Below are 16,819 nucleotides of genomic sequence, written 5' to 3' on the forward strand. Positions count from 1 at the left end.
ATAGGACTGGTATTTCTAGAGGGCTCTTACACATCTGACTCTTCCATTTTAAATGCTCAGGAATTTAGTTTCTAGGAATTTATGACATCCTCCCCTCTGGAGATACCTGATACTGCTGTTTGCAAATGCTTACCTCGGACTGTGACAGGGCTGAACACAGAAGCTTCCTGCTGTCCATCGGGGAATGCTTCATTCAAGACCACAGCTGAGGCAACAGTGCAGATGAACCTTCAGACACGAGGCTTCTGCTCATTCACCTCCTCTGAATCACACATGCAAGACTTAGAGGTATCAACAGAAATCAGCATTTTATATCCTCCAACTAACAAGGATCATCACTAAGCATGGGAACTGTGCAGGAAGAAAAAGGACAGAGTATGAGATATACTCCAACCAAGCCACTCTAGGGTTTGGTTTTTTTTTTAATATTTCCAGTAGCAAAAATATTTTCTCAGTTATATAAAATACATTACAAAATAATAAGGTGTTAGAGAGAATGGATACTTTGAAAAACAACCATCATAATGTAGCTGCATTTCTACTTGGTGTTAAGACACTAGAGATCTTGAAAGCTACAGGAGGGGTGGGTGGTAAGGTTGAGGAAGAAAGCAAAGAAACCCTGCCCCGAGAGTGTTGTAGAGGTGAGGCATCTGTCACAGAGCTGAAACTGCAGAGGTTTTCATTCCACTGCACATACAAGGTAAAGATTACATTTTGCATGTGCTGACAAGAGGTTTGAGACACAGAACCTTTTTGCACCTCCAGAGATCAAGAACTGACATCGTAAGATAAGTTTTGAAAGCTTTTGAGTTGGTAGAGATTTTGTAAATTAAAATTAAGATGTTCAGGAGCAATGGGTGGTATGTGCCAATAGGCCCTGAATCCCCCACCCAGGCCTTTGCAGGCAGAGATCATGGCCATTAAAACAGAAGGCAAAAAAAGATTGAAGTTAACTTTATTCCAAAATAGGTATAGTTTACACGACTGAATAAGTGCTTCATTTGTGAACAAAACATTTCAACACTTGTGAATAACTTACTAGTAGCTTTGTGTAACACTCCAGTTTCCAACAGAGGGAAATATGAAACAGTATTTTGGCACAAGGTTTTCTCTGCATGCAATAATGTAATTACAAGTTTCACAGTTACTAGGACAACATTCCTTCTTTGGGATTGTCACTTGTAAAATAGGTCTAAGAAATGAATGCTTGATTTTGTCTGATCACTGCAAGTTTACTGGCTTAAATAGCAAGAATTAAATACGAACATCCTTTGAATACTAGATTTGTCCACTAAATAAAAAAAAAAATCCCACCAGTAATGAAAAGAAAAATGTTTTAAGGACATTTCTCAGCCTTGCTGAGATTAACTCACACGCTTTGGGAAAGACTCGCCCATGAGATTTATTACTCATCCATTCGAAATAATTACAAATTTAAATGAGATGGTAATCAGGTGTTGAAGTCTTTAAGCTGTAAAGATATGGCCATTTTTCATATCTAGTTTTATCACAGATGCACTTGCAAATGTGAGTAGATAGAGGTACCGTCAACCTAGCTCTGCATGCAGGTGCTTGAAGCATGTAAAGCACTGGATGTTGTGAAATGTAGAGCTGACATCATCACAAGTCATCTATTATATTTCATTGCTAGTTGTTGAAGGTACTGTAAAGCCAGCATATGAAAAATGGTCACAAGTAAAGGGACTTCTGTTTTTTAACTCTGCAGTTCCTCGAGGAGTTTCAGGCAGTCCGGTTCTGTTTTCAGTGAAGAGTCACACACACAGACACAAACATTCCCTCACCCAGACCGCGGGGCTGAGCGCTGACCTCTGTTCATTGCATAGCAATGGCACTTGAAACAAGAGAATTCAGTCATGCTCTAAGCAGCAAGTCCTTCTCACACATATTTGAATTCACATCACCTCTTAAAAAACAACAACAAAAGAAACAGAAGATGCATGATCGCACCGTGCACTGGTTTGCTACCATTAAACAGCCGTATCCTCACAGTGTTCCTGTTACCAATGGCAGCCTGGTTACAGGAGGCCCATCCCACCAGGACACAAGCATAGCAGCATCTTAAACCAAACAGGAATGGAAAAGTTTGCAAGGCCCAGAACATCACCCACAATTTGGTGTGAATGTATTTGGAACAGTAAATGGTACATTAACATCATGTTTAAAAAATCACCACATGTGAGAAATATATTAAAGCAAAGGAAGCTGTACAACCTTAATGATAAAGGAAAGTACATTTGGTTCACCTCCGAGTTGCCATTTCAGGAACACATTCTTTTGCAACTTGAGCACCCTACATTGATTCAGTATCAGTTCTATTAACTTTCCCTACATTTAAAGGGCTATTAAACTCTCTCTAGCCCCCTAAGCCCCCAGTCTTGCCAACTCTTATGCTTCTACCCAACATCACAAAAAAATCAATTCACATCTTAGCAGCACAAGGATTTAGAACAGTGGAAGGCAGCCATTGTTCTTTGTTCTGTTGCCCCTACACAAATGGGGTCCATATGACTAACAGGGAAATTAAGCCTCTTGTTTCCAACAGGAAAAAAAAAAAAGTGTATTGTGCCTTGGAATAAAAATTTGTAAGGAGTTAGTGACATACATTAGTTACAGACACTGACCAAGTTGTTCAAAACTAAACGAGGTTTCACAAGGTTTCTTTTGCAGCTGTTTAATTTACAGCTGCAAGTATATATCCTTTTTTTTAAATGCTTTCATATCCTTCAGAAGTGAGACATTTCTAGACAGAAGCAGCTTTGCATAACTAAGAATATGTAGCATTAGCAAACTCTGACTTAAAACTACAATTTTTCTATGCCAACACAAAGTCTTGGGGAGGACTCCCTCCCTATGCACAGCAGAAAGTATTTACAGGTGTATTAACAGAAATAGACACAAATAAAGCCATAAGAAGAAGAAACATCTACTGTCAGACAAACTTTCAGCATTCTGACAAACAAATATGGAAGGCAATAATTTTTCAGCTTATTTGTACTTCTGTTCTCACAGAATTCAAGTCCCAAATCTGCTGTTTCCTTTGTTCGACCCTTTATATATTAAAGAAAAGCACAAATGAAACTACAAAAGTACTTACTCAATTTTATAATAGTGTTACACAGGCATCCAGCTCAAGATCAAGCAATCACAGCTTAACAGAATTAAGCAGGAAACACAAAGGGTAAGTACATGTAACATTAGTATCACTTCCAGATTAAAAACTGTGCTAAGAGGCTACAGAGAATCTGATGTTACTTTCTGTACAGCAGCTCTAATGGCAATAGGAGATACAAAAAAGAGTAAGATAATTACTGCTGACCAATACTTACAATACAGTGCCTCAAAACTCAAATCAGAGACAAACTGCAGAAAAAGGGAGATAAGTATCATTTTAGTTCTACCCAGAAATAGTTGTGTCTGAAGTTTATTTTATGACGGCAAAAGTAGAAAATCAGCCTTTTTTCTTTAAACAAACCAGAGAATTTGTTTAAATGTGAAGAATTTGTAATATTCAGCAATAGTGTTTCAGATCAGGTTTCATGAAGTTTTGTGTGAGATTCACCAAACTATGAAGTCTGGCTGCAGTCTCCACATTTTCACAAAAATACTTAATCAATCCAAACTGAGTGACATATGCCAGACATATATGATCCAAACCTGGTTTTCGTTTTTATGGATAACTTATGGAGAACCAAATTAGTGAAGAAAAAAGTTAATTTTGTTTTCCTAAGACAGTGCAGACATTTAACAATTTCTTAAGACTGCACTTTCAATAACGACTTCATGTTGTAGTACTGTGTTCACCTTATTAAAGTCCAAATAGTTTTAAACCAACAGAACGAGTGAAAGGATTGTGATTTGCATGTTCCAATAAAACACAAAACCTCAGAAACACTTTTAATTACAAAGTACAATAACTGGGTAATGATAAGATTTCCTCTACACAAACTTTTGGGTTTTCCTGATGCTAAGAGCTTTGGCTTAAACAACATGGCAATTATCACTCTAATTTGTAAGTTAGTTTCAAAGTACTTTAAACCTCACTGATCTCTCAGATGGCTATAATCCAAACCCTTCAGTAATTCTGCTCCTCAGCACCCAAGATTCTTTCTCTTGCAGAGTAAAGACTGACTTTCTAAATTCATGGGTAATGAACAGCTTCTACAGCTGTGAAAATAGCCTTTTTCCAAACCAAGTTTACAGTAACTGCCTCTCTTTCACATGTCAGTACAGACAACTTGCACATGGGAAACACAGAAATCAGTGTATGAAGAAGTTCTCTGGTATTCCAGCCAGGGGAGGAAAGGAAAAGGAAAAACATTTTAAAACGTGAAGTTGCAACATTACTGGAAAGATATTGCAATAGAATAAATTAACCTAACTTTATCTTATCTCTCAATTTCAAAGTAGGCAGGTAAATAGGAGTCAGTCATCTTTACAAGAAACAAAATTACAAGTGAGGCCTTCCTTTTTTAAATATATCCCACCCATTAGATGAGAACGGGACAGACATTGTGAAACCTGGGGGCATTCCCCACTGCAGAGTTACTTTCTCCTGAGGAACTGCAAGATTCCGTTCTGCAGTTTCTTCAGCCAGACTGGAAATGTCTGAGATCATAACCAGAAATGTTGAAAAATCGAACAGGCAACACAGATGGAGTTAGAGAAGGAAAATGTGAGCTTCAGGATTAATCTAAAGAGATTATTTTAGTAAAGGTAAAGACACTCAATGCAGCAATATAAAGAGTATTAGGAAAAGATAAAGAAAAAAGGGAAAAAAGAAAGGTATTGCTCATCTGCAACAAAAACAAGCTGGCTGCAATGGATGAGTAACATAACTCCCACATCTCTGAATTGAGAATATGCAGCACAAAGCATAGGGAGTCCTCGAAACCTAAGGCTTGGACATACATTTGCCGCTGGGCTGCACAGTAAATATGCAGCCAATCCCCCTCCTCTAACAATGGAGGAGTAAAGTCTGTTACAGGCCCAGGAATTTGACACAAAGAGTTTTCTTTTTTTCCTTTAAGGTTACAGAAACTAAAACCTGTCCAGTACAAAACCAGAGGCCTACATTTCACAGAAATTATAGTAAGAGATAAAAATTACTTAAGGCCAAATTCCAACATACATTCACAACTGGCTTTATGTAAATGACAAATACCACAAACAGTGGCATGAGGGACAACCTAAACATGAAAAAAAAAGGTGCCAGGAGGTCACATGCTTCTCTGAAAAATCAGTTTGTGTGAATTTGACTATACTCAGGGAAATTGTGAAAGCTGCAGGAACTGAGGGCTGCAAGATCAATGTGCAAAAGCAAGATAGAGATGTTCTGGAAGCGCTTCTGTGAGCTGATCTCCCAGCTCTGCTGTATGGATTCCAATTGTTTTTGGAAGCAGGAAGTCCAAAAACAGGAGTCAGGGTGAGTGTTTTAAGGAATTTAATTGCCCATTTTTAAAGATTTCTCTTAAGGTAAACCACTTTAACATGTCTCAACTTGTATCTCAATAAAGCTAGGAGAATTTCAGCAAAACCAAATAATTCCAGTCTCTGAGGCACACGTTGTAACATTTGCATCATACAGACAGAAATAATTTAAGCAAATCCCTTCTGAAGACTCTAAAAATGTTAGTCCCATTAATAACACTAGCTAAAAGGACGACATACTAATTTTCCCTACAATTACGAATTCCAAGTTCTTTTCCTACCTTTCAAAGAGCATCAGTGCCACTCAGGGAAAAAAAATTAATACTGCTTTATACACACATTTTTAATAATAAATATTTTCAACAATTCAAAAATCTCTATGTGTCTAGTGTGTTGGACAGGTGTTTGGAAGATATCAGCTTATGCAGGAGAAAGAGCTGTGAAGGCATAAATAAAAGAAGACAATACGGCCGATTATGTTCATGCCGGATTTAAAATACAAGCTACTAAAAAAAGTAAACAGAAGTAGCTTACACTAATAGAATCCTCCCCCGTAAGTTCAGGGAAGCATCTCAATTGAACAGGTCAGGGTTTTGGTCCAGCACATTGGAACCCTGCATGTAAGCCAGGAACAGAGATGTAGAGAACAATTTTCAAAGTTTTTCCACTTAGATGAAAGCAGTAACAGCTTCGTAAAGAAGTTTGAGGAAAAAAACATAGGCACCACATAATTTTTTAAGGTTCAAATGTACATTAACATGTTACAGCCCCCCCTTTCCCCATTATTTATACACACATAGTTTATGTAAAGTTACATATTCAATAGAGTACCTTCAGCATGAAAAGCCTCTTAGGTCAACTGCTCATGACAAGTACATTCAATAATGCTAAGTGGATCACTTGGTAAAGCCATCTCTCCCATTGCAATAAGTTAAATTCAAACCACAGGAAAGTTATATTAAGTAGCACTCAGTGGCTGGGCTTGTCAGAGCTCTGGAACAAGGAGCACAGCTCTTCACAGGTCTGTGTTTCTACTGAACTGAACTGGGACTCCATTGTATTCCAGGCTAAGTCAGCCAGAAGGAAGTCATCCATTGCTGTCTGTGTTTCATTGCTGGTAAGGAATAAACTCCCCAGATTCTCAAAGCAGCTATCCATAGTCTGTGTCTCAGCACTACTGAGTTGGACTTTGCTCTCAATATTCTGAGTAGGTGTATTTTTAGTAGCCATATATACTTCTGTCTGGGTTTCTGTATCAGATGAGTCAGTGCTCATCGAGAAACTGGACTGTTTCAGAATACTTCCTAAAGGCAGATGGGTAGTACTGTCCAAAAAGAAATTCAAGTCTGTCTGTGTCTGTGTATCAAACATCTCCAAACCTAAGAAGTTAGAATTGCCTCGGCAGTTATATGATTGAGTGGCGCTATCTGAAAATAAGAAATCAGTCTGAGTTTCAATGTCAAGTGACTCCAAAACTGGCTCAGAGTTCAGGGTACCAAGCTCGCTCTCTTCAGTCTGAGTTTGGATGTTGGATGCTGAAAAGAACTCTTCAATGTCAAAGTCTATCCCTGTGCTCTGTGATGGACCAGATGGAAGATGTGTGTCAGCATTAGAACTTGTCTCAGACAAAAGGCCACGATTATCCAGTGTCTGGCCAGACATGTTTCCCGAAAAGATCTTTTCCAGATCACTTAGCAGGTCCATTGTCTGGGTTTGATTATCTGTTGTATTTTGAGGTGGAAGTATATTAGTCTGTGTATTGAAGCTGATAAGGGATTCAGACTTAACTGTATCCTGAGTCAGGCTCTTGCAACTACTTCTTTGCAGCAAGGTTTGATCGATATTTGCAGGCATTAAATTGTTTTCTGGAAGTTCAATGTGAGTAGAAACATTATATGATGAAGGGACATTGTCAAAAATGTCACTGCACATTACAGCCTGGTCCATCTGTACTCTTCCATCAATACAGTCCTGTGTCCTACTGGTTTGAGTCTCTCTGGAAACGCCACACGTTGGAAAACAGCCCTGACTGAAAGCATCGGTCTGAGCAGCTATGGATGAAGTCAGTTTGGAAGCAGGCAGCAGTGTCTGCGTCTGTACACTGATGGGTAATGAAACCTGGGAACTGAACGACAGATCTGTCTGAGAACAAGAGGACACAGAAGAACTGGGAGTCCAGGCTGCAGCTGGTACAAAGCTCTGTGAGATATAAGATAAGTCAGTCTGGATATTTATGGAAGAAATTTTGTTCTTGTGACCAACATTCCCCAGCTCTTGCCCTGCGTTATTTGACGTAACCTTATCCAATTCAACTTGTACACCAGTACTCACTGGTTCACGATCACCAGACGTTGTCACTTTTGAAACAGGCATACTGTCTTTAAATACAAGTGTTTCTGCCTCCAGGGCTGGAATCAGAATTCCTATAGACTGAGGCAATAAATGAACAGTACTTACAACTGAGCCTTGATTATCAACAGCCACTACAGCAGGTTTGACAGAAGAGTCTGTTGCAGATACATACACAGGCAAGTGAGCAACCTGCATCACTGGAAGTTTAACCAAAGCCACCTTGGGCTTGGGTAAAAGCATCTTTGGTGCACATTTGGGCTGCATTTGGTTCGTGAAGTTAGAACTGCAGGAGCCTTCAAGAGAGGCTGCTACTTTCACTTCAGAGGACTCCAATTCCTGAGTGCCAGGAGCAGTACTGTGTGTATTGCTGAAGGCTTCGTTTGCTTTCTCTGCCAACTGCTGATTATGTAGGGAGGTTTCCATTTTCCTTTTCTTACTAGGAGGATCCCTGTGAACATGAGATCAACAGTTTATACTTCTTTCAAACACAGAACATCTGCCTTCCATTCTTTTGAGTCACTGCATTGAAAATACAAACTGAAGTCACAGATGAGGTTGGATTATGAGAAGACAATTAATCCAGATTAAAACATAAAAAGACTCCATGAAGTTCAATTTTGTTAAATATCATTCCTTGCTCTCTCATTTTAAAAAAGAATAAACAATACCCCTTATGGATACCCATTTCCAAACGGATGTGCAAGTCTAGATGGCTTCTTCCCCCTTGTACATTAAGCACTCTGATTTGAAGACTTTTAATGTGTTATTTTGACATTGACCCAGATGGAGCATTGAAGGGACTGAGCTCTTAAAATATGTGTACCAGTAATGGTCTCTCATGGAAATGGAAGATAAAATTTAGTAATTCTTCACACAAAACTTAAATTTTGCTGCAGCTGAACCTCAAAGACAGACAGGCTAGGCCTCAGAAAGATTGTCCTTTATGGAACATATGTACATATTAAAACTATAAATCTAAACATGTAGAGACAGGTAGTAAAAAAAAACCATCCACCAACAATTGCAACAATGACTAGACTGTACAAGAAAGTAATCTGAACTGCATTCCACACCTCAGATGCCAGCTATAAACATTTTCAAATCATCTCTACTCTCACAGAACTGCAAAAGCAGATGCAACAAGAACCACCACCATTTATGCCAAGCACTGCAGTGTCATCAGTACTTTTTGTTTTCTATGTAGGGAAACCAGATCTTACTGATTAGATGATCACCACTGACGTCAACAGAACAGAAACCCCTAAAAGCAACAAAGAAACTGCAAACTGCTTTGCAGCTAAAACAACATGATCCTATTTCCTATGTAATCAACAGAAAGGAGACAAAAAGGCAGCACATGAGACACACAGGACTTGGTGATAAATGCATCATTACTTCACTGCTTCACTTTTACCTGTGTTCTGCAGGAATTTCATGGCCAGTTCTGTAAATGTGAGACAGTAATGCCGTTCTGCTGGCATAAGGGCACCCACAAGTACACTGGAAAGTCTTGCCACAGACCTCTATATGCCGTTTCAAATACCATTCTGTGCCATAGGAGTTACTACATTTATCACATTTGTGCTTCTTTTCAGCATGCATTTTCATAAAGTGCTAGAATACACAAGGGAAAGTAAACATTAGCTTTCAGTGAAGATTAAAAAAAGAAAATCATGGTTAGGGGAGAAAATATCTGCAATTTTTTAGTTGCTAAGTCGCACTGAAGTGTAGCATTAATTATTTTTTTTTAAGCGTTACTACAAATAAGTTTAAAGAAGTCAATAGAGAGAATCTGAAGCTTGCAAATCTGCTGAGGCTACATGCATCCTAAAAACACAGATAAACAGATAAACATTTATCTATTCTAGTGCCTTTGAAGCTTTCCTGTGGACCATAATAAATCTACAGATCAACCTTGCCAAAAGAGCACAGTAAGTCTATGCTGCAACATGTGCACGCTCCTGAAGATCTACAACCGAGCAAATAATCTCAAGTCATACAGGTCAACACCAGAGCAAACACCAGAATTTCTCCTTTTTATTTATGGCACCAAGTGCCAGCCTCACAGCTCCTACAGGGTTCCCAGCACAGCAAGGTAACCAACTGCAGCACAGTTGTAGAAACAAGTCTTACACGTTTTCTTAAACAGGTTAACTAGTAAACAAATGCATTTGGATATTACAGCAGAGAAAAGTTCTTGACCACTTGAAAAAGCAGTTACAAGCATCAGGTACAGTTTAAACCTTCATTAGTTGCTAGTGCGATTTTTTTCCCCCCTCTTCTTTAATCTTTCTCCATTTATTTAATTTGTGGAGAGGGGCTCTGATGTAGTTTATAAGAACATACTGGCATCTGTCTGACCAAAAGGTTCAAGCCCTCTAATATCAACATGCAAACATGCAAACTCGCAAACTCATGAATCACATGTGCACTTGCAGTTGCTGCATACAGTTCTCTAACTTCTGCCTGTGTGCTGAGAGATTATGCTCGTATCTGTATGCAAAAGTGCACACTCTCTAGAGTAGAGACAGGATTAAATCAGTGTGAAAATACTTCAGGAAACAGGAATACCTGTTTTACAAGAGAAAATTGGGAAAATGGTCTGTTTGGTCCTCTAGGGCAGCCTTCAATAGGACAGCAGTAGAATTTCTGTGAAGTTTTCAAACCCTTCCTTATTGGTGCATTAAGTTTTCCATCCTGAAAAAGAACCAGTTGAGAAGATGACAATTCTACAGGTTTGCATATTCAAGACAATATTCAGAATACACATCAACTATAACTCACTGAGTTTACACATCTCAATGAGTTGGATGCACTTTCCTATGTGATTTGAAAGTTCAAATGGAATTTTTGCCCTGTGTGGATGCCACTTTGCAAATATCCCATCAAATTTACCAGGTGCAATTACAACAAGCTTTATGGAGTAGTGACACTGTATTATTTACTTTTACCAAGACACTCCCTGTCCCATGTTTCCTGTTATTTGAGCCAAAAAACCCCAACTCCATACAGATACTACCCTAGACTGCTGATTCAACGTGGTTTTAATTGTTAGTAGCACAGCATGTGAAGCTCCATTAAGATTAGTCACTGAAACACACTTCCTTGATGCTGGAATTCTGTTAGCACTATTTAGAGTTTACTTGTAATAAAACGAAAAATGGCAAGTATGTTCTGCCACATAATTTAGATCATAATCCAAATCTTACTTAAGTCTATGAAGCAACCGGTATGCTAATTCTGACCCTCCAAACACTAAGTGACCAATCTATCCAGGCTTTCCATGTGAGCTGTCTCACTAGCTTCACATGTACATAGAAGAAAGCAGGCTTTCCATGTGAGCTGTCTCACTGGCTTCACACGTACACAGAAGAAAGCAACACAACCTGGTCAAAGGGGACCTCTAAAGTATCTGAGCAGGACATACTGGTGGGATTGTCCAGATTGTTCAACCACATAGAATCCCCTCCCACTGAGGACACAGGCACAGAAAGCAGACAAGACATATACCTCTAGACATAGCCTATCTGAAAGAGTCTCAGTGGAAGCACCAGGCATCTGTGTTTAAGCAATAAATTAGAAGTGAACTGTTTCAAATCTGATGCTCAGAGTAGCTGTGAGTCTCCTTCCATCCTGAGAGCGAATAAGAGACCAAACGTAGGCCCCAGAGCCAGTTACTGTAGTCCATGATGGCATCCCCAAGATGATTTTTCAGGTTAAGAAATGGGACCATGCCCTGTTTGAACTCTGCAGCCCACTTTCCTTAGCATGAGGATAGTGAGCACAGTCAGTAGCGAAGGTTGATTTCACACCAGTCACTCCCTAACTACCTCTTTGGGCAGATCTCCAGCTGGTTGTGTTTACACAGGTTACACCAAACACAGAGAATGCAGAAAGCACAACAGTCCTTGTTGAAGCAAACAAAGTGTGTACCTCAGCTGCCAGGGCTCAAAGTGCTTCACTGCTCACAGCCCCACTTCTTACCCACCTGCAGTTACTCACAACCCAACAATGCTGTCCTCAGCCACTCATGCCTTGCCTTTGAGGTCCTCTCATTTACACCTCAGGAAGCTGAGGAGGGGGGTATTTCAACGATTTTGTTTTCCCCCAAATCACCTCTTGAGCTAAGATACTTGGTGTAAAATGTTATCCCTTCAAGCAATATTTCAGTATATTTCTACAAACTCAACACAGCTACTTGCTTGCATTGCCACGAGTTCATTTTTATTAATGACACACCTGACTCAAACAAGCAGCCTCTTGTTTAGAGCCTCTTGACCAAAATGATCAGCTGCCATATCAAGAAAACCTGGAATAATTCTCCAAAAAGGGAGTTTTCATGTAACATTTTAACTTTCTAAGCACCTCTATGTACAGCAGTTTTCCCTGTGGACAGCCCATTCATAAACAGGCCTGTTCTATCTCTGCTGAATCATCACTGTGACTATTGTTGTACCTCCTAGAGCCACTGCCCCAAACAGGAACATGACACAAAGAAATCTAGTTGTTCCAGCCCTAATTCCACTTTTAAACTCTGATTTAACACAGAACACTTTCATTACATGTCAAAGTCCTCAGAGAAAAGAAGATCTGTCTTTAAGTCAAAGCTGTGTTTGGCCTCTCCCACTGCAGATGATACCAATATGCTGAGTAACTGCCAATTAGAGTTACTTATTCTTAAATAAAATGTTATTAAGTGTGCTATATTTAACATCACAGCCCAACAACTGACAGGGCAATATGGGAAACATGTTCAGCCACTTAACAGGTAAACCACAGTCAGGTTATTTAAAACTACTGAAATACTAAGGTATAGAATAATACCAAGCATTTAAAAGCTTTATAGACACCAGTAAGATGCTTTTTTAACATCTGGAACACAGCCTTTAGTGGCAGAGACCACAACACATTAGTTGTGGCAAGCTGAGAGACACTCTACACATATAAGATATCGTATATGGACAGTATTCTTGCTTTGACCTATCCCAAGTCCTTGTGGCTCTAAATGGTTAATCTTGCATTTTCTCAAAGCCCACCTGGCCAGTCTTGTTTCAGACATTCTCACAGCTCCTTTCCTTACCTATCTGATTTTGTGTCCCATGTTTCTATAACATCCACTCACCCAAACTATTGGTAGATATTGGTCTGATGACCCCAGTGCAGACCCTTGCACTGTAAGGAATACTGACATGGCTTGGGACAACAAAGGGAATCACCACTCCTTGCTACAGACTTGGTCAAGGTGAACTTAGTGGTGTCTTGCTTTCCTGCCCCAGAAAAGTTCACTCCAAAGGATTAATTTCAAATGATGTCGCAGTAGGCTGTAAGCACCTATTTAAAATATGAGGGCTTTTGCAGCCGAAGCTCAGCCATTTCTTTACTAAATAGGACATGGAGAGAAGTGCATTTATTCTTAGATAACAACTATTGTGGTAGTGCAGTATTTGAGTAAACCTACCCCAAGGGTATGCTACCCTTCCCAGTTCACACTGGCTACAGCCTCTGTGTTATCACAGGAACCCACAGAATCCTCTCCTTTACAGGAACTCTTCCAGCTTCATTTTCAACTACACAGAAGTAGTTACCCTTTCTTCCCATAAAATAATATAGACGAAAGACCAAAAAGTTAAATAAAAAATTCAATTCTAATATATTAAGTGTCTATTTATATCCACTGCTCTCTCTCTTTTTTTTTTTTCCTCCCTTGGCTTATCCTCTGTCAAGGAGCCAGTAAATAAAAATTTATACATCAACACTTTATATCTTCTTTTGTTAGGCAAAACACACCAAATTCTTCTAACTTCCCTTTGTCAGAAACACTTATCACCCTTAGCAGTTATTTTCTTCACATCTTCTGGGGTTATTTTAACTTATTTGAATCAGGTTCTTACCCTACAGTACTGACACAGAACATCCCTCTGCCATATTTTAGGATTGCCCTTCCCACAGCAGCTTTACCGTAAATGCTCATTTGTGTATGACCAAATTGTTTTGCAAGTGCTTCCCACCTCAGGTTATTTCTGTTACAAACCAGAGCTGATCAAACTGTTTGTTACCACTTCACAAAATTAAAACCTGGCAGTGCTACACTTGACTCTGTTTTTACAGGGTAATCTTGCTTTCCTATGCAAATGTCCTTCCTGTCCCACTGCAATCCCTCATGGGTTTTGGTATCAAAACATCCTACTGGTGCTACTTTTATCAATGAAAATGAAGCAAGTCATCCTCCCTTCTCTTCAGGAGTACTATGTTCTCTCCTTCCCCAATAGCTTCTTACCATCTGATTTGCCATGTTGACTCTTCACTAATTTAATATTTCACTAATAAATGCAATCTACTAAATTAATTTTATCTGGGGAATCAGCTACCTCTTAAAAGGGAATAACAATATTAAAATATTTTGCCTCCCTTAAGCCTCAACCACATTTTAGTCTCAATTACAATGCCCTTGAAATAAGTCAAGAAGTTTCGGAAAATCTGCATCCATCCATGTTTCAGTATTCATTCCAAGCTCTCACATGATTCCCTAATTAGGTGTATGGAGTATGCTCTAATTCTACAAGGCTCTGATGGCTAACAGCAAGCTGGGTGAGAAAGCAGCATCTCCTCACCCATCATACTCTGAGTTATGTAACTCACCACCTGCAGTGCACGCTCAGAGCATCAGCTCACAACCAAAATGACTCTGCTAACCTGAGAGAACACTCTGAACTTCTGCTGTACCTCCCCCCACATGAACATATGAGATCTGAGACATAACACACAGTAAAGTTGTTAGTACATGTAGGAAATGAAATTAAAACATCCCAGAGAAGGAGACACCAAGTACACTCGACACTATTTCCTTTTGTTCCTCACCAACGAGCACTTGTGACCCACACTTGACTCTGTAGCCATTTCACAAAACAGGGATGTTTATTGTTCACCCACTGAGGCTGCACTTTCAGAATGCAGCTATGAATGCTGCACTTGAAGTTTTCTAGGAATACTATTTGTCCTTGCACATTTGGCATCATGATTTTGGGAAAAGCAAGGATATCTTTCCAAAAGGCACACTCTCAACGTGTGCCTGCTGAACCGTGGTTCTCCTCCCCCCCAGCACATGCTTAGCTCAGGAGTATTATGGAAATGAGGGCTTGTTTCCAAAATGGCATCCATCTGTTTTGCTGGTTTTTTTTAGCTCAGACATTTTTAAAAAAACAAACAAAACCCCAGCATAACAGCCCTCGGCACCGGGATGGAGATGGTTTGCCAGCTGATAAGGTTAGGAAATGCTGCGTGTTTGCACAGCACCTCACAAGTGGGGCTTTAAAGACTTACTGCACAAAGATTGGTGATAAGCAAGTAAAACAACAGAAGCCGAGTCCCAAAGAACTCTTAACTGCCTGTGGAATGTTTACAAAAATGTGCAAAATTGGTTATTTTCTGTAAGTAATTTTAGAGGAATTCTCAACACAACTGGTCAGCCCGTCCACACACACACTTGTGTACTTATACATGGACCTGCAGGGGCCTTTCACAAGAGGAAATTTAAACAAGAGACAACGAGAAACACTTCATTATTCCTATCTGGAATCACAGAATAGTTTGGCTTGGAAAGGGACCTTGAACACCATCTTCTTCTACACCCCTGCCATATCCCAGGTTGCTCCAAGCCCCATCCAACCTGGCCTTGAACACTTCCAGGGATGGGGCAGCCACAGCTTCTCTGGGCACCTGTGCCGGGGCCTCCCCACCCTCACACTAAAGAATTTCTTCCCCACAGCCAAGCTAAACCTACTCTCTTTCCATTTGAACCCATTCCCCCTTGTCCTGCCACTCCAGGCTCTTGTCCCCATCCTCCCAGTGAGCTCCCTTCAGGTACTAGGAGGCCTCAATTAGGTCACCCCGAAGCACCCTTTTTTCCCAGGCTGAACAATCCCAATTCTCTCAGAATCTCTCGGAAGAATCCCAATTCTTCTCAAGGTGGGGAATCACGCCCCCACTCAACCTCACTACGAACCAAACCCCAGCACAGCCAACAGCGCAGCCGCCCCCCGGACCCGGACCCGAGCCGGCCGCAGGCCCCGGGGCGGAACGCGGCGCTGCGCCACGACAGAGCCCCGCAACCACGGTGAGGGGCCGAGCGGGAGGGGGCGGCGCGGCCGGCCCGGCCTCACGGCGGTACCTGGAGCGGGTGCGCCTTGCTGAGGTGCATGTTGAGGGCCGGGCTGTTGGGCAGCACCTTCCCGCAGCCGGGCACGGTGCACAGGATGTTGGTCCGCACTTGGGACAGCTCTGTCACCGAGGGCCGCACCAGCTCCCCGGCGGGCGGCACGTCCCTCACGGGCGCCGGGGGCCGCCCCAAGCCCCCACCACGCCGCCCGGCCGCCGCCGCCATGTTGCTGTCAGCTGTTCGGCCCCCGCTCCGCTTCCGGGGGCGGCGGCCAATCGGCGGCGGTGCCGATGAATATTCATGAGGCACGTGGAGCGGCCCCGCCCCCGCCCGCCAGCGCCCCGCGGCGGCGGCTGCGAGCGGTGCGGCCGAGCGCGGGCCCGTGCGCGCTCCCGCGGCACAAAGCGCGCGGCCCGGGAGCACCGGGACGCGAGGGGAAACGGCGAGTGCCAGCCTGGGCACGGGGCCCGCCTGGGCACGGGGCCCGCCTGGGCACGGGGCCCGCCTGGGCACACCGCTCAGGGGCCGCTGTGTTGGTTTTGTTAGCGGTTATTGTATTGCTCCGGGAAGTGGAGACGCAGGCAGTGATTTCTCTGCTGATCAGTGACAGGACGCGAGGGAACGGCCTAAGCTCTGGCGGGAGGGTGAGGTTGGATATTAGGAAAAGGTCCTTCATCCAGAATGTAGTCGAGCATTAGAACAGACTTCCCCGGGAAGTGGCCGCAGCTTGACAGAGCTCCAGGAGCATCTGGAAAGCACTCTTAGTCACAGGGTGGGATTGTTAGGGTGTCCTGTGCAGGGCCAGGAGCTGGACTTGACAAACCGTGTGGGTCCCTTTCCAACTCAGAATATTCTGACTTCCTG

At 41.7% G+C, this 16,819-nt stretch overlaps 1 protein-coding gene across 4 annotated transcripts; it reads right to left on the reverse strand.

The window, feature by feature from the left end:
• Positions 1-311: 311 nt before the first annotated feature.
• On the reverse strand, positions 312-16,162 carry ATMIN (ATM interactor). 4 transcript variants are annotated; one of them, XR_009208207.1, is made up of 5 exons: positions 15,968-16,162; positions 10,372-10,497; positions 9,215-9,414; positions 5,983-8,248; positions 312-351 (listed from the first exon to the last, which is right to left on the reverse strand). XR_009208207.1 is itself a non-coding variant. In XM_040075136.2 (4 exons), exons 1-4 carry the CDS (start codon positions 15,995-15,997, stop codon positions 6,418-6,420), a joined length of 2,187 nt encoding a protein of 728 aa, XP_039931070.2. In that variant the 5' UTR covers positions 15,998-16,162; the 3' UTR covers positions 939-6,417. The 4 variants fall into 4 exon arrangements, 2 of the variants coding, with proteins under 2 accessions (XP_039931070.2, XP_058278026.1); XR_005702601.2 differs by lacking the exon at positions 312-351 and adding an exon at positions 939-3,381; XM_040075136.2 differs by lacking the exon at positions 312-351 and having other exon boundaries at positions 939-8,248.
• Positions 16,163-16,819: the final 657 nt, after the last annotated feature.

Source organism: Hirundo rustica, chromosome 11 (genome assembly GCF_015227805.2).
Source record: "Hirundo rustica isolate bHirRus1 chromosome 11, bHirRus1.pri.v3, whole genome shotgun sequence".
NCBI lineage: Eukaryota > Metazoa > Chordata > Aves > Passeriformes > Hirundinidae > Hirundo > Hirundo rustica.